Source organism: Charadrius vociferus, unplaced genomic scaffold (genome assembly GCF_000708025.1).
Source record: "Charadrius vociferus isolate BGI_N301 unplaced genomic scaffold, ASM70802v2 scaffold682, whole genome shotgun sequence".
NCBI lineage: Eukaryota > Metazoa > Chordata > Aves > Charadriiformes > Charadriidae > Charadrius > Charadrius vociferus.
This window is the reverse complement of record NW_009647227.1, coordinates 60,590-85,406: the sequence shown is the minus strand read 5'-3', so window position 1 is coordinate 85,406 and position 24,817 is coordinate 60,590. Positions and strand designations below refer to the sequence as shown.

General features: G+C 53.9%; 1 protein-coding gene across 1 annotated transcript in view; it reads left to right on the top strand.

Moving 5' to 3' along the window:
• The window catches only part of SLC4A5 (solute carrier family 4 (sodium bicarbonate cotransporter), member 5), a 26,524-nt gene extending 1,707 nt beyond the window's left edge, over positions 1-24,817 (top strand). Inside the window, exons 3-25 of the mRNA XM_009879822.1 lie at positions 3,225-3,354; positions 5,886-6,046; positions 6,280-6,435; positions 8,019-8,114; positions 8,470-8,525; positions 10,661-10,818; positions 10,904-10,991; positions 11,169-11,323; positions 11,690-11,833; positions 11,995-12,169; positions 12,861-12,994; positions 13,111-13,382; positions 15,988-16,049; positions 16,744-16,944; positions 17,751-17,864; positions 18,178-18,339; positions 21,176-21,354; positions 21,464-21,536; positions 21,711-21,779; positions 22,179-22,352; positions 22,503-22,668; positions 24,051-24,111; positions 24,652-24,817. Coding sequence (XP_009878124.1) covers positions 3,225-3,354; positions 5,886-6,046; positions 6,280-6,435; positions 8,019-8,114; positions 8,470-8,525; positions 10,661-10,818; positions 10,904-10,991; positions 11,169-11,323; positions 11,690-11,833; positions 11,995-12,169; positions 12,861-12,994; positions 13,111-13,382; positions 15,988-16,049; positions 16,744-16,944; positions 17,751-17,864; positions 18,178-18,339; positions 21,176-21,354; positions 21,464-21,536; positions 21,711-21,779; positions 22,179-22,352; positions 22,503-22,668; positions 24,051-24,111; positions 24,652-24,817 — 3,152 coding nt within the window. The remainder of the gene's footprint in view (positions 1-3,224; positions 3,355-5,885; positions 6,047-6,279; positions 6,436-8,018; positions 8,115-8,469; positions 8,526-10,660; positions 10,819-10,903; positions 10,992-11,168; positions 11,324-11,689; positions 11,834-11,994; positions 12,170-12,860; positions 12,995-13,110; positions 13,383-15,987; positions 16,050-16,743; positions 16,945-17,750; positions 17,865-18,177; positions 18,340-21,175; positions 21,355-21,463; positions 21,537-21,710; positions 21,780-22,178; positions 22,353-22,502; positions 22,669-24,050; positions 24,112-24,651) is intronic.

Genomic DNA, 24,817 nt, shown 5'->3' with positions numbered 1-24,817 from the left:
GGGTTTGGGGGGGGGTTTTGGGGGGGTTTTATTTATTTTTTTTGGGGGGGGAACGTGCAGCAAAGGTTTGGTTTAGCCGGGAAGAAATGGAGGAAAAAATGGAAACGATTCCAGGTAGGTTATTTCCAGCGCTCTTTGGCGTGGGGGGAGCGGGAAAGGGAAGAAAAGTTCCGTATTTTTTACTTATTTATTTCTTTTCGGCTTCGCTTTTCCCTTGCAAAAGCGACTCGGGAGCCTGTGTGGGGTTGGGTTGAGCTCAGGGCACCGAGCCCCAAAACTCACCCCAAAAATATAAGGTTCGAGGAGGGGTGGGAGTTGGGGGGGGTGGAACACACTGTGTCAGCTTCCAGCGCTGCCCAGAAGTGGGGAAGCAGAAAAAAAAAATGGTATTTGGAAGGAGAAAAGTCTCCCAGACTTGAGGTTTTCTTGAAAAGGAATGGAGCAACTCATCCCATGGGATGTGCACCCCAATCTCCTCTTTTTTGGGGGAGGAGGGGACCTTTCTGAGCCATGAAACCCCGGGAAAAGCTCTTATTTCTCTAAAAGGACCACGACACCGGATGGTTAATGTGCCGGAGCCTTAAATAAGGCTTATTCCCGCTGCCCAGCCGGATTGCAAACCCCGGGCGGCATCGCCTTCCCCCTCTCCCACATTTTATCGCCCTTTTTTTACTGTACCTAAAGGCAGAGTGGGATTTTTTTTGGTTCGGAAAAGCATCGCTGGGGGCAGGTTGTACTGCTGGCTCACAGTCGGGGTGTGAAGGGCTCTGTGCCCCTCGAGTTAAAGGCGGTATAAATCAGTGCGACTGCTCCGTCCTGTCCGATTACCCGCAGAAACGTTGGCTCTTGTGTACGTAAAATTATCCTATATTATCAGCGGCGTTAATGCTGAGCTAATTCTGCACCGTGGGCTCCATTCGGATCCACCGCGGCTGAAATCGCGGTGAAGGTTTGATGGGCGTAAAGCAGGAATTGCAGCTGGGAGTGTTTTCCCACCGTAAAAGCTGCTTCGGGGAGGTATGGATCTGCTCCGGGCACCCGTTGAACTGCGTCTTGTAAGAAATAGGTGTCGATTTTGGGGTGGTTCTGCGGGTTTTGGCCACTGTCGCTGCGACGGTTTTACTCTCGCGTTGCCCGGAGGTGCCGAGCTCGGGATGCTGCTGCTCAGTTTATCCCCCCAAGCGAATACCTGCTGCTTCCCGGGATTAATTTAGGTGCTGGATCAATTTTCTGGGAGAAGAGTAATAATCCCGGAGAACTGGGTTGTGCCCAGTTGCAGGGTGCTTTCCCGGCCACGAAAGGGTCCTCCGGGTGAATAAAACCCGGGAATTTTGGCTGCACGGCAAAGCCCCGGCGCTGTTGGTTTAGCAACCGGCTCTTTGTTCGGGTCAGCGAGCAGCGGGGAGAGGAGGTGGAAGCACAGGTTACGTGTCGAGAGACGGGTTTATTCCTTCAGCCGAGGGGAGGATGGGGGGAAAAAAGCTAAAAAAAACCCCAAAACCTCTTTATATGCAAGCTTGCCTTTATCTTTTGTGGTTTCCAGCGGCTAAAGTGTGTCACCCAAGACGAGTACTTGCGGCAAACTCCCCTTGCTGCCGTCCGCGTCGTTGCATTTACAGTGAATTTGGGGGTTTGCCGGAAATTTCAGGTTTGGGCTGCGGAGCAAAGCAGACGGCGTGAGGCAGGGGGAGGGCGGTTACTGGTATCGCACCCGTTTCGTCCTCTCTTACGCCACCAACGCTTAAGCTCAGAGAGCCTGAAGCCTTCCGGGCATGTAGCCCAGCTCTAAAATTAACAAGAATATTAATAATCATAATAATGAAGCTTATGGAAGTGGAAGGAGGACTTGACCACAGGGCTTTAGGTCCCGGTGGTGGGGCTTAAAGGGCTTAAGCGGTTAAGCAGGCTCAGCCCGGAGCCCAGGGGACATCCTATTCTTTCACGGCCGCCGCGACTTGGATTTTGTCTGCTTTGGTGGGGTTATCAGGGCAATATTCCCGGTTTTCCCTCCGCTCGCGCACGGCGGTTTAATTACCTGCTTTTTTTTTGGGGGGGGGACGACGACACCGTATTACCCAACTTTCTTATTCCCAGGTTTGGGACCAGGAGGATGCTCCTAACAAAGACGTTTTTCCACGCTGGATTTGCTCCTGCTGTATTTAGGAGAGGGCTTAAGACCCAAGATTTTATTAAAAATACACCTTTTCCCCGAAGCCCGGTGTAGGGCTGACTTTTCACCTCTCGTTTGAATAATGGGGAGCGATCCCCTCCGTGCCACGTCCACGTTCGTACCCGGTGGTTTGCTTTTCCTCCCTGCAAGCAAATTTCTGAGGCTTTGCTAGAAAAAACACACAACAAAGATGGAGAGAGGGTTAAGAGAAAAGCCAGCCTGGCTTTTTTATTGTTTCTTTGATTTTTTAAGAGGGCAGGGCCGTCACCCTCCCGTGGCCACGGGGAATGCACCAAAGATGAAAACCCCTTTTCCCATCAGTCAGGAGATTTGCGGGCGGGTGACGTGTCCCCGTTCCCCTTCCCGAAACGCACCGCGGGGAGCAGGAGGCAATAGGCACCTTCCTCAGCCTGGCCGCTTATTTGCAGCAAGAAACTGGATTTTTTTTCCGGCAGAAATGGTAAATTTGTGTTATTACCCTCGAAGGAGACGCATTCCCCTCCGGGATGCAGCTCGGCAGACCCTAAGAATGTGGTTGCTGATGGCAGGCGGCTCCAACCTGGCAAAAACAGACTCCGTGATTGGGAAAAATGTGGGATACCCCATGGAAATGGGGTGCATAATGCTCCTGGAAGGGAACTTTGGTTATGTTATGTTATGTTATGTTATGTTATGTTATGTTACGTTACTTTACGTTACGTTACGTTACGTTACGTTACGTTACGTTACATATAGGGGTGGCTGCGTTCCTCGATTCCCAGCCGGGACCTATATATCCCCCTCCTGGCTGCTACACAGCCTCCACTCATCCTTTCCATCCCATATCTCTTTGCACAGGGATTTTGGGACAGGATTACTTAGAGTTTCCCCGCTCCTCAACGTCTTTCACCTTCAACGTTTTCCTCAAAACCTCCTTTTTTTTTAACCCCAGGATCCTAAATAGCCCTACGTATCCCGTTTTACCCCTCTGGGGCTTTCCATATGGGAATGGTGTGGGATCATCTCGTCTCCAGCTGATGGTAAACCTCTTTTTTTTCTGTTCCCCCCCCGATAGTGTCACCGGCTGCCGAACGCCTCCGCTACATCTTGGGGGAAGACGATGAGGCTCCCAACCCCACGCTCTTCACGGAGATGGACACGCTGCAGCACGACGGCGAGGAGATGGAGTGGAAAGAGTCGGCCAGGTGAGCGCCGGGGGCGGGGGGAGATGCTTGGGGTTGAAATGGGGTAAAGATTTCCCCCCTAAATATCCCTGGGTGGAAACAGGGTCAGGGAACGAGCATCATTTTTAATGGGGTTAAAAAAGCCATGCCTGAATTAGGGAAATGTAAAAACCACGGCATTTGGGGGGTCTTTGCACATCATGGGCAGCCGGAGGAGGAAGGGAGGAAGATTTCCCATCTTCTCCAACATCTTCCCAGGTTGGATTGACCCCGGAGCTGGAGCTTTTCCCATTCCCAGCTGCAGCATGAGAGCGAAGCCCTGGGGAAAGGGCTCGGGGGTGAAAAAAAATGGGGTGAAATGTTGGGAAACTGAAGAATTAGAGCAGAGAGCTGGGAAACGGGAAGAGGTGACATAAAGAACGTTTTCCCGCGTCTTTTTTGTCCCTCGAACTTTTGCTAAGCCAGGCCAAGAGTTAAATTTCTCCTGCCCCTAAAGTGATGATAATACAATCCCACCCGCTACGTCTTTAATAAAAGTATTAGAGGAGTTGCAAGGGACGTTCGCTTTAGTGAATTAGGAGCTTATCCAAGGGAAAAATCTCAAATCCAAGTGGGCTTTTCTGGTCCTGGCCTCAGCTGTGTAAGCGCTAGGAGGGTCCGGGGGGGTTCTGGGGGGCTTTGGGAAGGGAGTTAAGGATGCTGATGGCATCCCAAGCCCTTTCCTTTCAGTAGTGCATGCGGGATTTCCGAGTCCGGGTGTGGAGTTTCGCCCGAGGGATGGGGAAGAGAGCAGGATCAGGCCCCGCGGAGGCTCATCCCATCTCTTGGGCTGGTTATTGGCATCACCAAAAACTTTGGAAAGCTCTTAAGCATCCTCCTGGTTGCCATCCCCGCTGGGAACGCGGCACCGTGGGGACGCTGTTGCTAAAAGCCTTTATTTTTCCACCCACTCAATTTTGCAGAGGTCTGGACCTACTCATCCCTCCCCGCTCCCCAAAAAGCTCAGAAAGCAAAAAAATCAGCGCTTGCGTTGGGATTTGCATCAGGGAGGGCTTGAGATGGAGGTTCCCAAATTCTTCCTGGGATGATGGAGGTTTCTCAAGTCCTGGATTTCCGCTCTCCGGCGAGGAGCGGTTCGGCCTCTTTAGCCACGGGAGAGCGGCTCGTTGGTGGGAGCAGCACTACCTGTGGCTAAATCCGCAATAAATAGAAATAAATGGAAATAAAAGAAGCCGAGCGCAGCGGGGAGATGGAGTTTTGCTTTAGCTTTGGCGAAAGCATCACGGGATGCCGGCCCTGGGGCAAAGGCGCCGCTGGAAACGTGCCTCAAGTCCCGCACGCCGCCCTGTGTGCGCGCTAATAACCCAATTTCGGCAGGAAAACGGGGCAAAAAAGAAACGAGAAGCGACCTAATCGGCTTTGGGCCCAAGCACAGACGGGGCTTAGCGGGTGCTATGGCGGGAAGCTTGAATTTCCTCCCAATAAAAGCAGCGTTGTTTGAAGGGCTGGAGATGCGGTTTCTGCAAAGAAATCAAGGTGGGGAGCTTTGGAGCGACGGGCGCTAGAGCCAAATTTTATATTTTTGGCTGCTCTGGGGGTTTTGTCCCAAGCACAAGACCATTCCTGGCACTCCCAGATAATATCTGGGGGGCTTTTTTAGGAGGGACACCTCCCATTTCCTCTTTGCAGCAGCATTTTAATGCACATCCCCGCAGCCGATACAACCCCAGGCTCTCCCCACCTTTCCCCTCTGCAGTGTTCGGGAACCATCAGCATTTTCCAAAAACCTCTTCTCCTCCTCCATCCTTTCCATCTTTACCCTCTGCGGCGGCAGAAGCCCAAATCCCAGTTGTACCAGTTAAAAGTTGTAAGGTTAAGCCCGGCGAAGGCTAATCCACGGAGCCTGCAAACCTCCTGGAAAGGAAAAGCAGCTTTCTTCCCCCAAATCGACGTCGTGCCGAGAGCTGCCTGCCCTCCCCGGTGCCCCAGTCCCGGGAACGGGGAACTGGGAGAAATCAGCCACCGTTCCCGAACTTGCTCCGAAGTTCTTAATTGTAAAATTAAGGGAAAATAAAGAGGTGGAAGGGCTGATTTCCAAGGGCTCGCAAACGCTGTCATGTCCCACCATGGGAATGAAGTACCCAGGTGGAAGACTGAGCATTGCTAAGGAATTAAAGAGACGTTTTGAGGGTTTTGGCTTTCCCATGTGCACGGCTGGTCCATGCGGGTGCGGATCCTGGCTAAGGCGAGGTCAACTCCGTGGGAAAACCTCCCAAATCTCGCGGGAGCAATTTGAGGAGGGTGAAATCTGCAGGGTTGAGTTCAACGGTGGAGCCGAGAGGTTGCGCTCCGCTCTGCAGCCGTGTGAACGGCACTTGGTCTAATGATGTTACTTGATTTCTCCATTCTCGTCCTGAATAACAAGTAAAAACTTTGCAGGATGAATTAATCCGGGCTTGCCAAGCCGCCTGCAGAAGGGAAACTCCACGGGCAAAGGAATTCTGTTATTCTCTTCTCGTACACCATCCCTACGGCTGCTGCTCTCGTTTCAGGTGGATAAAGTTTGAAGAGAAGGTGGAGGAAGGCGGGGAGAGGTGGAGCAAGCCCCACGTGTCCACCTTGTCTTTGCACAGCCTCTTTGAGCTGCGGACGTGTCTACAGACGGGAACGGTGCTCCTGGACTTAGATGGTTACTCTTTGCCCCAAATTATAGGTAGGAGCTGGAGGGTACCAGTGGTTTTGGGTGGATTTTTCCCCATGTCCTGAAGTTCTGGGAACAGGTTTCAATGTGTTTACTTTCTGCGTGCAAGTATAAACCAACTTGCATGGGAATAAGCAAAGAGAGGAGTTGAGAGCCATCAGTTTGGTTCCAAAAGTGTTGTTTTCTTGAGCTTTCTGGGAGGGTTTGCAGTAGGGTAACCCATGCGCCTCCTTCGGTGCTTGCAGACGATGTCATTGAGAAGCAGATCGAGGACGGTCTGCTCAAGCCGGAGCTGCGGGAGAAGATAAGCTATGTGCTCCTCAGGAAGCACCGTCACCAAACCAAGAAGCCAATCCACCAGTCCTTGGCCGACATCGGAAAGTCCGTCTCCTCCAACACAAGTGAGTCCTTGGGGTCCAACCTGCGCCTGGTTGCATCCTTGAGTCTACGGCGAGCGAGCCCAAGGGGGAGGAAGATCTCAGGAGGAAAGGGGGAAACACAACCATTTGGGGCACCCAACTATTTACTGTATTGAGAAAGACCCCAAAACCTCTGCCACCGGTGGCTTTAAGGGTGGTGGGGTCATTGAGAGCTGGAAGCTGAGGAGATGTCTGCTGAGATGGACAACGGCGTCGCGTGAGGGACAACGGCGTTGTGTGAGGGAGAACAGTGTTGTGTGAGGGACAATGGCGTTGGCGGTCGCTTGGCCAAGGGGCTTTCTGGCAGAGCAGCCAGGAGACAAATCCAGTCTGCTCCGTGGTTGAACCTGCCTATTTTTGAGCCATTATAAAAGGGGATTTGTTTGTTTTCACGCTAGATTATTTACTTAGGTTTAAACAGAGGTCATTTGGTGGAGCCTGGGATTTGCCAGGCTTTGGCTGCGTCCCGGGTAGACAGAAACAGCGGCGCCCAAACTCAAAGCACACATGGAAGAGGCTGTCAATAAGCGGTATTCCCACCCCATGGGCATTCCCAGGTTTCAAAGCAGCCATCGTCCATGTCGGAGGACTGGATGTTTGAGCTAACGTTGGCCCAGATGCCTTCAAAACAGAGCACGACTTTGAAATGTCATGGTTAGTCCCTGTAAGTAGGAAAAATAGGGACATCTTACGTGTTTCTCGTTCCGTGCTGAGAGGATGGCATCACTTTGAGTTTGTAAGTAGGGACACCAAGGAAAAGGAGCAGAGGGATGCCTCACGTTTCTTGTGCCAACAGCAACTCCGTGATACTGGAATAAATACCAGCGGCACATTGAAAATAGGGTGTTGCCCAGTGGGACTTTCGTCATTATTTTCAGTGGGTTTAAATAAAAAAATAATAAAGTAAGAAAGATGCTGTGGTTGCAGCTGGTGTTTGAGAGAGATGCAGAGCAGCTCAACAAACGTGATCTTAGATGTTTTTTCCCAAGGAAAACACAGTTTTGGGAATCCAGGAGGCTTTCTGAGAAAATGCTGGGCTTTAACACAGAAAACGCATGGGGGAAAAGGGAAGTGTTTATAGATCAGTAATTCAGTTTAAACGTCTGCGATGAAAAATGGGACTCGTCACCAGTTCAGGGAGAAGAAACGTTCACGTGAAGCTCGGTGGCGGCCAATGTAAATATTTTGAAGTGTGAAGTTCATGGCACATTTCAAATGTAGGTTTTCTATGGAGAAATGGGAGATTGAAAAGCCAAATAAAGTGTTGGGTCTTCCTAAGTAACAGAAATTGCACTTCTGGACCCATTTACAGCCTCAAAGAGAGCCTTGGTGGGGCGGGAAGAGTTGGGTTAGGGCAGTTTATTCTTCGCTAACGGGAAAACTACTTTGGGTGGGATAAAAGTGCAAATGAGAGTGAGAGGGGAAAGCAAATTTCCAGTGTATCAGCGCTGGAAGGGCCACCTCTGTGCCGGGCAGATGATTTTCAGCCTGGCCTCTTGCCTACAGCATCACCCAACGGTTCCTGGTGGCACCTGCATCTCTTCTAACGCCTCCTTTTCCCCCAGCCCGCAGCCCCGTCCGGAGCCCGGCCGCCGGTGCCGCCTTCCACCGCTCCACCGAGGACCTGCGGATGCGGCAGAGCGCGAGCTACGGCCGCCTGCGTAAGCCGGGGAGGGCAGCGGGGAGGTAGGAACGGTCCAAAAAGAAGCCGGGAAAAAAATATATCAAGTTGCAATATGAGTAGGTGGGCGACTGCAATGACGAGGGGATCCCACTACAGCCGTAAATGAGACGTGGTTTGTGTGACCACAGGGTGGCCGATCCCAGAAAAACTCATATTCTTGGGTTTTCATCTCCTTGCACCTGGTTTGCAAGCCCAGCTGTAATAAATAATGTTTCGGGTTTTTTTCTTTGCGCTGAAGTCCTCCCACCACGTTTTCTCCCTGCACGTGGGGTTGAAATTCGGCTGTGCATCACCGGGCGGTTTTCTCACCTTCTCTCTCTTCTCTCCATCAGGTCACGCGCAGAGTCGGAGCATGAACGACATCTCAGACACGCCGAGCACCGACCAGGTAATCGTCCCCCAAAACCATTAGTGCGATGCGGTGGGGAACGTCTCTGACACGACTCGCCATTGGGGCGGGGGCTCTGTGGTTGGTAAAGTCCATGTGAGCCTTGTGCGGCTTCGCTCGGTCGATAACCACACAAATTCCTAATTAGGGAAATTAATCCACGTATTGATCCCTGCTAACTCATGGGGAAGCTGTCCCAGAAATAATACCTGTGCTTGCAAGCTGAAGGCAGAATTAGAGACGCGCGAGGATGCTGGTGTAGCTGAGATCTGTAGGGTGGAGGAAAAAATTCCTTAAAATCTTTAGGTGGGAAAGGAAAGGTGCGTGGAAGAGTGCAGGGATGCTGAAAGAGCCTTTGCTTGGCTGGGTAAGGGCAGGTTCGGGGGGGAAATCCCACCCAAGCACTTGGGTCTGCAAAGGCGGATACAGCTCACGGGATAACGGTCTGTAAATACAGAAGCAGGTTCGGATTTTCCCTCCGCTTGCAGCGTGATGGATGTGGGTTTCTTAACACAAAGCTCAGCCGGGAGTCCGTTGGGGACTTTTTCTCCCGGTTTGCTTTGCACGGGAGCGCTGGGGAGGAGGTGAGGCAGCTCGGGGAGTTCGCGGGCAGATCTCTGCTTGCCGACGCGATGGATCGGCGGGGTTTTCAGGGTTTTGTGCCGTTCTTTTCCTGGCTGTCCCAGCCCCATCCCAGCATCGAGGTTATTTAGCTGGGAACTGTTGATGCATTGCACGGGCTTTGCTCTATTTCTGTTTGTGTGTGATTTCATAGAATCATAGACTGGTTTGGGTTGGAAGGGACGTTAAAGATCATCTCGTTCCACCCCCCTGCCCTGGGCAGGGACACCTCCCACCAGCCCAGGTTGCTCCGAGCCCCGTCCAACCTGGCCTTGGACACTATGCTGATTTCAGAATAAACCTAAGGGAAAATTAAACACACTGTGGGTTTGTAGGGGACAAGAACTTGCTTTTCCCCAGGGGTGTCCTCTCTGGTCTTACCCTGGGGTGATGCAATTTAGGCAGAAGTGAAGGATGGAAATTCCCGTGTCGCTGGGAGCCACGGGACAGGGATGCCACCGTAGCGGGGAAGGCAGAAGGTTTCCAGGGCGTCTTCTTAAATTAGAGCTGCGACAAAGCAAGCCAGCTGCTCACTAACGAACCCCCAAAATCAGCCTCCAGCAGTGGGGTGCGGAGGGTTAATCCCAAAATATGCAAAGCATTTAGGTTTAATCGCCCTATTAGGCCCACTACAAAGGGACTTTTTAAGTGTTACATGAAGCTTAGTGGTCACTGTTAACTCCTGCTCTTGCTTGTTCCAAGCTGCATTGGAGGAGTTGCTTTATTATTATGATTATTTGGTGGTTGTTTTGTGGTGGTTTTTTTTTTCCATTTGGGTTTAAAAGATTAGAAAAGGGTAGAGCTCGCTGCCCGGCTCACATGCCTCCCCTCACGCTGGCATATAGATTATAATAACACCCTGCCTGGGTTGGTATTGAACCCTTTTCGACTAATAATGAAAGAGCTGCAGGGGAGAAGAGACCCGGGGAATAAATCCATGAACGAGGTTTCCTACTTCCATTATTTATTCCCGCTCCCAGGATGAGATTGGGGGGTGCGGGGGGGGAGGAAATGAGCTACTAAAAACATCCCCCGTAGCCGGTGCTGAGCGGGTTTTCTACGTTATATAGGGTCTCGGGGGGAGCCTGGGGCTGCAGGGTTGCAAACAGGCTTGCGAAAATACACGTTGGCTTGCTCCAGGATCCGTATTTTTTGGCTGCGGTTTTCTGCCGGGGGATTGGCGGGGCTTTTTCCTGGCGTAGACCCCGGCGGGGCAAAACCCCTCTTGCAAACCGCCCGGTTGCACGTTGTGTTAGGGAGCGCCGAGCGTGTGATTTCGAGTTAATCTCGGGCTTAGGGATGGTTTTGAGAAAGGATGAAATTCAGCTTTATGAATTCTTGCTGGTTTATTCTTGGCTATTGCTCTTGAATCCCCACCTCCGGGAGTCCTGGGACCATCAGAGATGAAGAGATTTGAACCTGCGGCTTCAGCTTTTGCGTTCAGGGTGGGGAAAAGAGGTGGAAAAGCCAAATTTCAGCAACCGCTCTCTTCCCTACCCTCGTCTTTCCAACAGCTGAAGAACAAGTTCATCAAGAAGATCCCCAAGGATGCGGAGGCCTCCAACGTGCTGGTGGGAGAAGTGGAGTTCCTGGAGAAGCCCTTCGTGGCTTTCGTGCGACTCCTCCAGTCGACGATGCTGGGAGGGGTGACGGAGGTGCCCGTCCCCACCAGGTGAGCGTAATTCCTTCGGGTCCAAAGCACCGAGTGGTCTCACGGGTGGTCCGAGGTTGCCAACACGGCGCCTTTCCCTTCCCAGGTTCCTCTTTATCCTCCTTGGTCCTGCGGGAAAAGCCAAATCCTACAACGAGATCGGCAGAGCCATCGCAACCCTCATGGTGGATGATGTGAGTAGATGCAACGCCCCATCCACACCGAGACTCCCCTTGCTGAAAGCCGAGAAAAAAAAAGCAGTTTTCATCCTATCGCCCAACCAAATGAGCTTTAAAATCCCATAATGACGTGGGACATGTGTGTGCTGGACGCCGTTCCCAGGCTGACACCTCTCCTCTCTCCACCCCCAGCTCTTCAGCGATGTTGCCTACAAAGCCCGGGATAGAGAAGACCTGATCGCCGGCATAGATGAGTTTCTGGATGAAGTCATCGTCCTGCCGCCCGGCGAGTGGGACCCCAACATTAGGATTGAGCCACCCAAAAAAGTGCCCTCGGCTGAGAAGAGGTAGGTGGGAGAGGTGGGGCAGGTCCCAGCCCGGTGGCCATCCCCACCTCTGCTGGTTTGGAGCTGCTGGAGGAGAACAGCAGCTTTGCTTGCCTCCATCCCTAGAATCTCTACAAATTTTCCAGAAATGCTCTTTTTTCAACACTTTTTGCCCCCGGGGTCAGCTCAGAGCCGTTTCCACTCTGCAAAATCTGCATTATCCCCCTGGGCTGAGCAAATCCAGCTCTTGATCTTTCCAAGTTCACCCCAAAACCCAAGCCATAGTGCAGGCAGAGAGCTACACCATGGCCTTGGTCGTGGTCCCAGCAGCAGGACCGGCTTGGTGGGGCAGATGCTGTGGCCGACGCCGGTGGCTCTCTCCCGCAGGAAATCAGTTTTCTCGCTGAACGAAGTGGGGCAGATGAATGGCGCGGCCGGTGGGGCAGGTGCCGGGGGCGGTGGAGGTGGCAGCGATGACGGGGAGATGCCCGAAGTTCACGAAATCGGGGAAGAGCTCGCGTGGACTGGCAGGTGAGCAGCACCCAACCACCCAGCACCCATCAGCATCTCCTCCTGCCTCACCCCACCGTCTCCTGGGGCACAGAGGGGTGAGATCCTTTGCGGCACAGGCTTTGGTGCAGCACCGTATCTATTTTGGTGGAAGGCGCATGCATCTGGTGGTGTCTCCTCAGGTTTTGTGGTGGCCTCTATTTGGATATCAAGAGGAAGCTGCCCTGGTTCCCGAGTGACTTCTACGAAGGCTTTCATATCCAGTCCATCTCTGCCATCTTGTTCATCTACCTGGGCTGCATCACCAACGCCATCACGTTCGGGGGCTTGCTTGGGGACGCTACGGACAACTACCAGGTGAAGTCCAAGGAGGGGGGACACTTTGGCTTGGGGACAGCCATCAGGAATGGGACAGGCTGGGTTTTACCCTCCTTGTGCCATGCCAAGATTTAACACTGGGGATGGAAATTCATAGAATCATAGAATGGTTTAGGTTGGAAGGGACCTTGAAGATTATCGAGTTCCAACCCCCCTGCCATGGGCAGGGACACCTCCCACCAGCCCAGGTTGCCCAAGGCCACCTCCAGCCTGGCCTTGAACACCTCCAGGTATGGGGCCTCCACAACCTCTCTGGGCAACCTGGGCCAGTGCCTCACCACTCTCAAAGTGAAAAACTTCTTCCTAATGTTTAATCTAAACCTGCCCTCTTCCAGTTTAAAGCCATTCCCCCTCGTCCTGTCACTCCATGCCCCAGTTAAAAGTCCTTCCCCAGCACTCCTGGAGCCCCTTTAGGTACTGGAAGGCCGCTATAAGACCTCCCTGGAACCTTCTCTTCTCCAGGCTGAATAACTCCAACTCTTTCAGCCTTTCCTCATAGGAGAGGTGCTCCAGCCCATCTCAATGGCAGTGCCAGGAGCAAGGGGACGTGGTCCCAACCATCCTATATGGGTCCAAGCAGAGGTCCTTAATCCCCATCTCCATCCGGGGTCTCCGTGGGGATGTAATGTGGCACAGCATCACCATAACGCTGGGTTTGATCCATCACCAGGGCGTCATGGAGAGCTTCCTCGGCACGGCGATGGCGGGCTCCATGTTTTGCCTCTTCGCCGGGCAGCCGCTCATCATCCTCAGCAGCACCGGCCCCATCCTCATCTTCGAGAAGCTGCTCTTCGACTTCAGCAAGTAGGTGCTGGGCGATGCCGGGTGGGAGCCAGGACCCATCCGTACCGGGATGGAAGCTGTCCTCCAGCCCACGGCGTGCTCTCACAGGGCCGCTTTCGCCTTGTCCCCACTTTCAGAGGCAACGGCATCGACTACATGGAGTTTCGCCTCTGGATCGGCTTGCACTCTGCCCTACAGTGCCTTATCCTGGTGGCCACCGACGCCAGCTTCATTATAAAGTACATCACCCGTTTCACGGAGGAAGGCTTCTCCACCCTCATCAGCTTCATCTTCATCTACGATGCCATCAAGAAGATGATCGGAGCTTTTAAGTACTATCCCATCAATTCGGACTTCAAGCCGGACTACGTGACCATGTACAAGTGCGAGTGCGTCGCTCCCGACCCAGGTGAGTACACATCTTTTTCGGCACCGGATGGGGAAGATGAAGGGGATGGTGGGGGGGGTTCCCACCACGGATAAATCCCACTGGATCGTTGGCTGAGGACATGGAAGGAGGCAACGTGGGGCAGAGAGACCTGGTCCTCCTCCTTTGAGGGTGATTTTGGGGCAAGATGGAAGTAGAGCCTTGTTCCCCGTGGATGAGCATGTCGGTGCTTGGTGGGATACGGCGAATGGTGCCGGAGAGCCAGGACCTCAGCCTGGAGCAGCCAGACCTGGATAAAAAGGAAATATTGGGGAAAAAAAAAAAAAAAGACATTTTAGATCATTAATTCCAGCCTGCTGCTGATGGAAACGTATTCTCCAGAAAATACGCTGGAGGGGTTTTGTCCTCACCGGTGTCTGGGACACCCCAGGATGTCCCAGTTGGGTGTGGAAACCTCCTCGGACTGTTTTTTCTCCTCTTTCTCACTCCTTTTCAAAAAGAAGAGGCCACTGGGCTCTGAGCAGATGGTCTTTTGATGGCTCCTCTGGTTTTGCTCTTGGATAAACGGACATGATGATCTCTGGTCTGAATCGTGCAGCTTCAGATGCTCCCGTGGCCACCTGGAAGGGAGCGGAGATCTTCGCTTTGGGCTGATGCCAGCGACTGCCTGCTCTCAGATGAGCTGAATTTATTTAAAAAGTCTAAAGGCCAAAAATTTTGGGGAGTATCAGCTGCAGGTAGAGGAGGCGGAGAGGTGTGATGGTGAAGCTCTCCCCAGAAATAAAAGCATCCAAGACCGGCCGTGCGACGTGTTCGGGCATTACCCGAAGAGCTCTTACCTGCTACGATGGAAATAGCATTTATTGGGTTTAATTTCATATTTTTCCACGATTTCTGTTTATCGACCTGATCCCCGTTGGGTTGATTTAAAGCCCTGTGGGCAGTGGGGCGCACTCGGAGACGACGCAATCCTTTCCGAACCGAAACTCTCCCAAATTTGACCTGCCGGAAAGCGAAGCTCCAAACCCGCTGCGATCCCCCCGGGGTGGTGGGGGGCTCAAATATCCCCAACGGGACCGCGACCGCCTCCGTCCACCCGCGTCTGCCGCCGCCTGCGAAGCCTTTCGCCTCGGGGGAGGTGTCCCCCTTTGCCAAACCCCCGTCCCGAGCAAACCCCGGGCGGCCGAGAGGCATTTGCACCCCAAAAAAACCTTCAACCTCTTTGTAACCCAGCCCCATTCCTCGCCCTCGCTGCCCCGGGCACCGCAGTGGTGTCCGCGTTGGATTTTCCATTCCTCTAGATATTGAGAAATTATGTTTATTCCCCCCTACATCCTTTTTTTTTTATTATTATTTTTTATTTTTTTTTAATTAGTTCTGATTTTTTATTATTATAACTGATTTGTACCATATTTGTCTCTGCTGCACACATCAATTTGGGCTGATTTCAATCTCAAGTGAGTATCGCCTTCTAAATATTAAAACTATTTTAATATTTGATACTCTTCCCCCGTGGGGGTTTTGTTGTTATTTTTCCCCCCCCCGTGTATTTTACTTTTCTGCTCCGCTAAAAGGGTTTCCGTAGAGCCCTTAGGGGTCCTCTCGAATACCACCAGTGGTATGGCACCCTTTTATGTTGTAGAAATCCCAAATAAGGCCGATTTATGAAAAAATAAAAGGTTATAGAGGAAAACCAACATATATAATAATAATAATAATTGTAATAATAACGTTTTTAATGCTGGGTTTGCCAACGCCGTTTCCCAGAGCCCGTTTTCGGTCTCCGCTTCTAACCCAGCAATCGCTTCTCCTTCATTAATCCTCGGCGCCGGGGATGGAGGCGGCAGGTCGGGGGCAGCCGAAATTCCCGTTTGGTGCGCAGGAAGAGGATGGACCCGGAGGGAAAAGAGGGGGGATGGAGGTGGGGAGGGCAGAGCAGAGCGGTCCTGGACCCCGTTTAGGGCCACCCGTAAAGAACGTTGGGTGCTCCTGAAGCTGCGGAGCTGCGTCGCCCGAAGAGCCGAGCGGAGCCGCTTTTTGCACCGGAGGAGAAGTTGCCGGGGGCTGGAAAGGATGGATTATTTATATTTTTTTTTTGCACCAAACCCACCCCTAAAATGTTCAAACAAAAAACTTTAAATTAAAAAAGCAAATTGGGCGTGATTGGGTGGCGCCTCTCCAAAAATAACAGGATGCTTTTCCAGTCTTCTACCCCCTCTGGTTTTAAAACGTGGGTGTCGGGATGCTCCGTCCCGCTGCCGGTGGCTTTCCCGGGAAGCTCCGGAAAAAAATATTAGGAGCTGAGAATCTCCTAAAAAAGAAATAATCCTCGTCGACCCTCCCCGGCACTCGCCAGCCCAGAAGCTGCCGCCGAAGGAGAAGCCGTGTTCTCCTCTGGCGCGTGGGATTAATCAGGGAGAAGTCGCTGCGGGGTTAGAAACGAGGGGGTTTCTCCCCAAATCCTGGTCCGCCCCTCGGGATGCTCTCGGAGGATGCGCTCAACGCTGCGTTTGCTTTTACGCCGGCCGGGCCGAGCCGTGCCTCTGCGGGTGAAGCCCGGCTGGTTTTAATACAAAAACCCCTCGATATTAGCCAAAAACCTCAATAACCGACTCCTTTCCCGCAGCCAACGCGACATTGTTCGATGCTTCAGCTCCAGTGGCACCGAACACCACTAACGTGTCTCTGGTAAGAGGGTTTGCTCATCCCGATGGGAAATTTGGGATAAGGGAGAGGCAAATCCCGAGGACTTTTGGATCCGGGGAGGGAAACGCGGGATTCGCGTGGATTTGGGTTTCCGCTTGGGTTCGGCAGCACCGCCACCCCACTTTTTTTTTTTTTTTTTTTTTTCTCCCCAAATTAAAAGCAGCTCCGGGGTTTTCCCATGGTTACGGGGCTCCTGGCGGCAGCAGCTTTGGGAAATACCCCATTCCTTGCATGCCACAATTACTTAAAATACAAATTTTGCCTTTTTTGGCCAGGAAACACCCCTTTTTCTTGCACGTTGTGATGGCTTGAAATACTAGTTTTGCCTCTTTTTTTGGCCAGGAATGGCCCTTTCCTTGCCCGCTGCACTTCCTCAACATGCAAATTTTGCTTTTTTTGGCTGGGAAATACCCTTTTCCTTGCCCGCTGCGATTACTTAAAATACTAATTTTCCTTTCTCTGGCCAGGAAATATCCCTTTCCTTGCACGCTGCAATTACTTAAAATACTAATTTTGCCTTTTTTGGCCAGGAAGTGTCCCTTTCCTTGCCCGCTGCGCTTCCTTAACATGCAAATTTTGCTTTTTTGGGCTGGGAAATACCCTTTTCCTTGCACGCTGCGATTACTTCAAATGCTAATTTTGCTTTTTTTTGGGGGGGGGGGGTGTTCTTCCCCAGTACAATGCTATTAACCTCACAGCTCTGGACTGGACTCAGCTGAGTAAGAAGGAGTGTCTCAAATACGGCGGCAGCTTAGTGGGGAAATCCTGCAAATTCGTGCCCGACCTGGCCCTTATGTCCTTCATCCTCTTCTTCGGCACCTACTCCATGACTCTGACCCTGAAAAAATTCAAATTCAGCCGCTATTTCCCCACCAAGGTAAGGAAAGCGATGGGTTTTACCCTCCTCTCTGCCCAAAAGTCGGGAAAACGGGAGCTGTCGGTCTCTTCGCTGGATGCGAAGAGCTCCAGGAAAAAAAATATCTCTATTTCTAGGAGATGTTGGTATTTCTAGGAGATGTTGGTAGCAATGAGGGGAATCCTCCCTGAGCTTTTTAGCTGCTGATTTGGCTCTTGCATGCTGAATAACCCATCACCTTGCGATGCAAGGAGGGGGGAAATCTGCATTTTGGGGGTTACGTGTGGGTTATCCATGGGTGAGCGGAGCTGGAAAACGCCGGGGAAGGACGCCGAAGAGGGGGCAAACCTCTTCATCCCGTTAATTGCCCTCTCCATCCCATTAATTACCCTCTCCATCCCATTAATTACCCTTTCCACCCCCGTTTCCCCGTCTTCCCTCCAGGTCAGGGCTTTCATTGCTGATTTTTCCAATGTCTTCTCCATCCTCCTCTTCTGCGGAGTGGATGCCTGTTTTGGCCTGGACACCCCTAAGCTCCACATCCCCAGTATCATCAAGGTTCGGTCGCGACGGGGGGGGGACCCCTCACCTCTCCGCTCGCGTTCTCTTTCCAGCTCCTTGCCTGTTTTCGGAGAAAATCGCGGCTCCTGCAGTTTCCGGGCACCTTCTTAAAAGCTACTTTGTCTTTTCTGGGGGAATATTCTAATTCTGTAACTTTTTTTCCCTTCTTTTTTTTTCTTTGGTTTTTTTTTTGTTGTTGTTTGGTGTTTTTTTTCCCCCCCTTTTTCCCCCCCCCCCCCCTTTTTCTCTTTTCTCGCTCCCGGCAGCTGCGTAAACTTATTAGCGATTTCTCTATCTTTATGTCCATACTAATGTTTGTGGGGCTGGATGTGCTTTTCGGACTCAACACCCCAAAGCTCCAAGTGCCTACTGATTTTAAGGTAAAAAAAGCGCAATAAAATCCCTTTCCGGAAGAGTTGCGGAAAATTTCTCTTCCCCCCCCCCGCAGGGGAGTTACATTCACCTTACAAGTCCCACCTTTGGACTGGAAACAAACAAACAAATAAATGAATATTTTTTTTCAGTCTCTTTTATTTATATATGAAATACAATTAAAATAATTGCAAATAGGCTGTTCTGGATTAAATTTGAAACTGCTTAGTTATATGCACGATATCATAAACTTTTGAGCTCTTCTTTATCCTTTCCCTTCCCTTCCCTTCCTCTCCCCTCCCCCCCCCCCCCCCCCCTCAGCCCACCCGCGTGGACCGAGGGTGGTTCGTGTTTCCCTTTGGGAAGAACCCGTGGTGGGTTTACCTGGCGAGCGCCCTTCCTGCCCTCCTCGTCACCATCCTCATCTTCATGGACCAGCAGATCACGGCCGTCATCGTCAACAGGAAGGAGCACAAGCTGCGGGTGAGCCGGCACTCGTCCCACGCTTGGGGAAGGGGGAGGCACAGCATCGCTTCGGGTACCGCCTGCATCCCTGCCGGCACCCGCTTTTGGGGTGCGGAGTGGGCGCTGCCGCAAGGCACGGGGGGGGTTCACCCCAACTCGGAACGCGGTGTGAAGCAGGAGCTCACCCTTCCCTTTGCAAACTGCATTTTTGGGGGGAGAAAGCCTCCGGGGTGTTAAATTCACCCGATGCCGTCTGTAGCCTGGGGCAGCGGGGTGATGCGGGGGGCGCTGCGGGGGCGCAGGGATGCAGGGAGCGCTGCATGGGATGCGGTGTGGCAATGCGGGGTGCGTGAGGGGGATGCAGTGTCTATGGGAGCAATGCGGGGTGCCCCATAGCCATGTGGGGTGCCCCATGGGGATGCAGGGTGCCCCATAGCAATGTGGGGTGCACCATTGCGATGCAGAGTTCCCCATAGCAACATGGGGTGCTTCAGGGTGATGCAGGGTGTCCCATGGGGGTGCAGGGTGCCCCGTAGCAATGTGGGGTGCCCCATGGGGATGCAGGGTGCCCCATAGCCATGTGGGGTGCCCCATGGGGATGCAGAGTGCCCCATAGCAATGTGGGTGCTGCAGGGCGATGCTGGGTGCCCCATGGGGATGTTGGGTACATGAAGGGGATGCCGTGTGTATGAGAGCAGTGCGGGGTGCTTCAGGGGACTGCAGGGGGGATGTGGGGTGCCCCATAGCAACATGGGGTGCGTCAGGGTGATGCAGGGTGCCCCATGGTGATGCAGGGTGCCCCATAGCCATGTGGGGTGCCCCATGGGGATGCAGAGTGCCCCATAGCAATGTGGGGTGCTTCAGGGTGATGCAGGGTGCCCCATGGTGATGCAGGGTGCCCCATAGCCATGTGGGGTGCCCCATGGGGATGCAGAGTGCCCCATAGCAATGTGGGTGCTGCAGGGCGATGCTGGGTGCCCCATGGGGATGTTGGGTACATGAAGGGGATGCCGTGTGTATGAGAGCAGTGCGGGGTGCTTCAGGGGACTGCAGGGGGGCTGCGGGGTGCCCCATAGCAACATGGGGTGCTTCAGGGTGATGCAGGGTGCCCCATAGCAATGTGGGGTGCCCCATAGCAACAAGGGGTGCTTCAGCATGATGCAGGGTGCCCCATGGGGATGCAGGGTGCCCCGTAGCAATGTGGGGTGCCCCGTGGGGATGTAGAGTGCCCCATAGCAACGTGGGGTGCCTCAGGGTGGTACAGGGTGCACCACAGGGATGCAGAGTGCCCCATAGCAATGTGGGGTCCCCCATGGGGATGCGGGGTGCCCCATATCGATGTGGGGTGCCTCGGGGTGATGCAGAGTGCCCCGTGGGGATGTTGGGTGCATGAGAGGGATGCAGGGTGCATCAGGGGGATGCAGGGTGCGCTGCATGGGATGCAGGGTGCAGTGTGGCAATGTGGGGTGCGTGAGGGGGATGCGGTGTGTATGAGAGCAACACAGGGTGCTTCAGGGGAATGTGGGGTGCCCCATGGCAATGTGGGGTGCACTATGGCAATGCGGGGTGCCTCGGTACGATGTGAGGTGCACCACAGCAATGATGGGTGCACCAGGGTGATGCAGGGTGTCCCATAGCCCTGTGGGTGGGCATCAGGGGGATGCAGGGTGCCCCATAGCAATGTGGGGCACACCACGGCGATGCAGGGTGCCCCATAGCAACGTGGGGGCCTCAGGGCAATGTGGGGTGCATCAGGGTGATACAAGATGTCCCGTAGCAATGTGGAGTGCCCCGTGGGGTTGCAGGGTTCCCCGTAGCAATATGGGGTGCTTCAGGGTGATGCAGGCTGCCCCATGGGGATGTAGGGTGCCCCATAGCAATGTGGGGTGCATCAGGGTGATGCAGGGTGCCCCGTAGCAATGTGGGGTGCCCCATGGGGATGCAGGGTGCCCTGTAGCAATGTGGGGTGCATCAGGGTGATGCAGGGTGCCCCGTAGCAATGTGGGGTGCCCCATGGGGATGCAGGGTGCCCTGTAGCAATGTGGGGTGCATCAGGGTGATGCAGGGTGCCCCATAGCAATGTGGGGTGCCCCATGGGGTTGCAGGGTTCCCCATGGCAATATGGGGTGATTCAAGGTGATGCAGGGTGTCCCATGGGGATGCAGGATGCCCCGTAGCAATGTGGGGTGCATCAGGGTGATGCAGCAGAGGTCCCCATGGCAATGTGGGGTGCCCCAGGGTGATGCAGGGTGCCCCATGGGGATGCAGGGTGCCCCGTAGCAATGTGGGGTGCATCAGGGTGATGCAGGGTGCCCCATAGCAATGTGGGGTGCCCCATGGGGTTGCAGGGTTCCCCATGGCAATATGGGGTGATTCAAGGTGATGCAGGGTGTCCCATGGGGATGCAGGATGCCCCGTAGCAATGTGGGGTGCATCAGGGTGATGCAGGGTGCCCCATAGCAATGTGGGGTGCCCCATGGGGATGAAGGATGCCCCATAGCAATGTGGGGTGCCCCATGGGGATGCCGGGTGCCCCATGGGTATGCCGGGTGCCCCGTAGCAATGTGGGAGCCTCAGGGCAATGCAGAGGGCCCCACGGGGATGCGCGGTGCCCCAGGGGGATACAGGGTGCCCCATGGCAATGTGTGGTGCACCACTGCGGTGCAGGGTTCCCCATGGCAATATGGGGGCCTCAGGGGATGCAGGGTGCTTCAGCAGTCGCAATCGGCATGGTGCGGGGCGCATCTTAGGGGAACCCCTATCTTTCTGGCCTGTGGGGTGACTATAGGAACAGCTTCGCCAGCCGTGTTGCCCCCCCTGTGCTCCCCCCACCCTCCTGGGTGCTGTGTTACAGAAAGCAGCGGGCTACCACCTGGACCTCTTCTGGGTGGGCATCCTGATGGCCGTCTGCTCCTTCATGGGGCTGCCCTGGTACGTGGCCGCCACCGTCATCTCCATCGCCCACATCGACAGCTTGAAGATGGAGACGGAGACCAGCGCCCCGGGGGAGCAGCCCCAATTCCTGGGCGTCAGGTGAGGAAGGCTTCGCCGCGCTTTTCCTCCGGGAGAGGGTGGTGGAGAATCCAGACGCGGCAGCGGGTCCAGCCGGCACGGCCTCATCCTGCTTCTCTCGCCCTTCCAGGGAGCAGAGAGTGACGGGCATCATCGTCTTTGTGCTGACCGGGATTTCTGTCTTCCTCGCCCCTATCCTGAAGGTAAAACATCCCCCGTTCCCCCGTCCCTGCTCCCTCCCTGCCGACATTTGGGGACCTGGGAAGAAAAAGCTGGATTTCCACCCCCCCCACCGCGGTCCCCAGCGTTGGTTCCCGTCCCGGGAAGGAGCTGCCGCCTTCCTTGGAGTAAGCGCCGCGTTTTTTCCATGTCCCCAGTACATCCCCATGCCGGTGCTGTACGGCGTCTTTCTGTACATGGGCGTCGCATCGCTGAACGGCATCCAGGTAAGTGCTCCTCTTCCTCCTCTTCCTCCTCCTCCTTCTCTTCCTCCTCCTCTTCTTCTTCCTCCTCCTCTTCTTCTTCCTCCTCTTCCTTCTCCTCCTCCTCTTCCTCCTCCTCTTCCTCTTCCTTCTTCTCCTCCTCTTCCTCCTCCTCCTCTTCTTCCTCCTCCTTCTCCTCTTCCTCCTTAATGGCCATGAAGGGGTCCTACACCAGGGCAAAAAGGGGGATTTTGACCCCCAAATTTGCATGCATCCAGTTTTTCCAGCTGCACGGGCCAGCAGGTATCCAAAACCCTTCAAGAAACATCAAAAATTTCCCTATTTTGGGGACTAAAAGAGGGTTTATCGGGGCAACCTGGGGAACAGGGCCGAGGGCTGACGCCAGCCTTCCTCCCACCGCAGTTTTGGGACCGCTGCAAGCTCTTCCTCATGCCGGCCAAGCACCAACCCGACTACGTCTTCCTCCGGCACGTGCCGCTGCGCCGCATCCACCTCTTCACGCTGGTGCAGATCATCTGCCTGGCCGTCCTCTGGATCCTCAAATCCACCGTGGCCGCCATCATCTTCCCCGTCATGGTAAGGCCGTCCCCCGGGCTGCTATAGCAGCCTCGTTTAGAAGAGGTTTTTTGAGATTTAAGGTTATTTTGGCTCGGTCCTGTGGTGGTCCCGTGGTCTTGGGATGAGAGATGCTCTTCAGATCCCACCTTTGCATCTCTCCCCTCTTAGATTTTAGCCCTCATCCTGGTGAGGCGGCTGCTGGATTTTGTCTTCTCCCAACACGACCTGGCCTGGATTGACAACATTATCCCCGAGAAGGAGAAGAAGAAAGAGGATGACAAGAAGAAGAAGAAAAAAGGCAACAAAGGAGACAGCAGCAGCGACGAAGAGGTGGGTGGGGGGCTCCTGTAGACGCCGGGAGCATCCCGGACCGGCCGGGGAGGGAAAGGTCCCACCCAAACCTCCAGGTCGGTGGGTTTGGGATGGAGATCTTTGATTCACGGAGGTGTTTCACTGCATATATATAGGACCGGTTGATCGAGGGGTTTTAAGTGATGCTTAGGGGCTGGCCGGAGGCTCCAGGGGATGCTCAAAGTGTCCAAAAAGCTGGAAAAATTGTGGCAAAAATGAAATCCTAAAGGAAAAGAACCCAAATCTCATGGCTGAGGGTACAGCCCCCATGGTACGGTGGCAAAGCATCATTAAACCCTGCAACTCCCTGCGGCAGACCCTTCCCCGGGGCAGAAGGGTTGAGAGTTTATTTGGGAAGAGGAAGACAAAGCAGCAGCCTCCCTCTCCTCCTCACGCACCCAATTCTGAAGGTTTTGGGTCCTTTTGGGTGCTCCGGGCGGTCTCGGAGCTCACCCAGGCGCTGCCTTCACCGAATTTCCCCGCTTTCTTCCCCAGTTCCAAACTCCCTCAGTCATTAAGATCCCCATGGAGCCCCTGCCATCGCAGCCCCGAAACGGGGGTCCCCATTGCCTCAGCCGTAAGTAAAGAGCTCAGGAGCCGCTCTCGCATTCCCCACCGCTTCCTAACCCCCTCCTCGCCCCCCGCAGCGGGGTCCGCTCGGCACTAACCCCGCTAAAAGCCGCAGCCTGGATCCGTCCCGCCGAAGGAGGGAGAAGGGTTCGCTCTATTTAAAGCAGGTTTGAGACGACTCAGCGGACTCGGCGCCGCTAATAATTCTGTATTCCATATAGCTCAGAAGTCAGGACTCTCCTGGGTTTCCCCCCTTATATATATTCTTTTTAAAAAAAAATATATATATATATTTGGGAAGGTTTTGAGCCTGCGAAAGCAGGTGATGCGCAGCTTGCGGCGGCGTTATCCCGGCTGCGAAAGAGCAGATGTGTTCTATTTGGCTCGAATTTACGCCCGAAACATCACACGTGAGCTGGTGCGATGCCGGCCACGACCGAACAAAAACAAAAACAAAACAAAACAAAAAAAAGACAGAATAAATGCGGGTGAGTTTATTCCGGCTCGGCACCGGCTTGCGTCATGACGCCAGCAAGTTTTAACGCGATTATTCATCGATTCTGTCCTCAAGCTGCTGCTCGCAGAGGCTGGTGGGGCCGTTCGCTTTCTCTAATCACCCCAAAAATCAGCATTTCCCACGAGTTTTTCTCCTCCTCCCACCGTCCGGAGGATGCTGGACCCGGTGGCCTTTTGGAGGAGAGTGGGGGGGATGAGTGGAGGGGTTTTTTTGGGGGGGGTTGTGTGCTCCTTCCTCACCTGGGAAGTGTTTCACCTCCCTGTCCCCCCAGGAAAGAGGTCCTCCACCTGGAGCTTTGCGTTCTGATTCCTCCCCGAACGGTTCAGACATGGATCGCAGGTAAACGGCACCGAACGGGGTTCCCCCATCCCCCGCAGCCCCAGCCCCCGCCGCGGGGGACATTTTTCGGGGGTCATCGACCGATGCTCCTGGCTGAGCATCGCTCCCTCGAGCCGCTTGTCATCATCCTTGGGCAGTTCTGAAATACCCGAGTATATTTTTAGGGCAACCCTCTGTATTTTGGGTGCTTTCCGTTGCTGGCAGAGGCTATCGGGGTGGTGGGAGCAGGGCTGGGGGGGCTGATGCACGTCGAGCGAGGCACGAGGGGGTTTATAGCGCTAAAAATGCCGCTGGGTAACAGGCGCGGGGCTTTTTAGGATTGGGGTGTCCACGTGAATCCCAAAAGCTTGGCGTTATTCTCCACCCGCAGCTGCAAATTGTACAGATTGTCCTTATTAAAGGCAAAAATACTGCGTTTTGATGAATTTTTACAGGCGGTAGCATCATCCGGAGCACTTTGCTGAGGGATGCTGGGGTGGGTTTTGGGATGTGGGTACCCATGTCCAGATCCTCACTTCTCTCTCTTCTCCTCCTCCTCAGTATTACGCTTCACCTGAAGATTTCGTGCCCGTCGTCTCCCGCATTTAACTACTCCCGAAGCCCCATCTGCGCCGTGCCCCAGGTGAAGATAGAGATGGAGTCGGACTACGAGGACACCGACACCGAAAAACCACCTCGGGACATGGGCAGTGAGACCACCCTATAG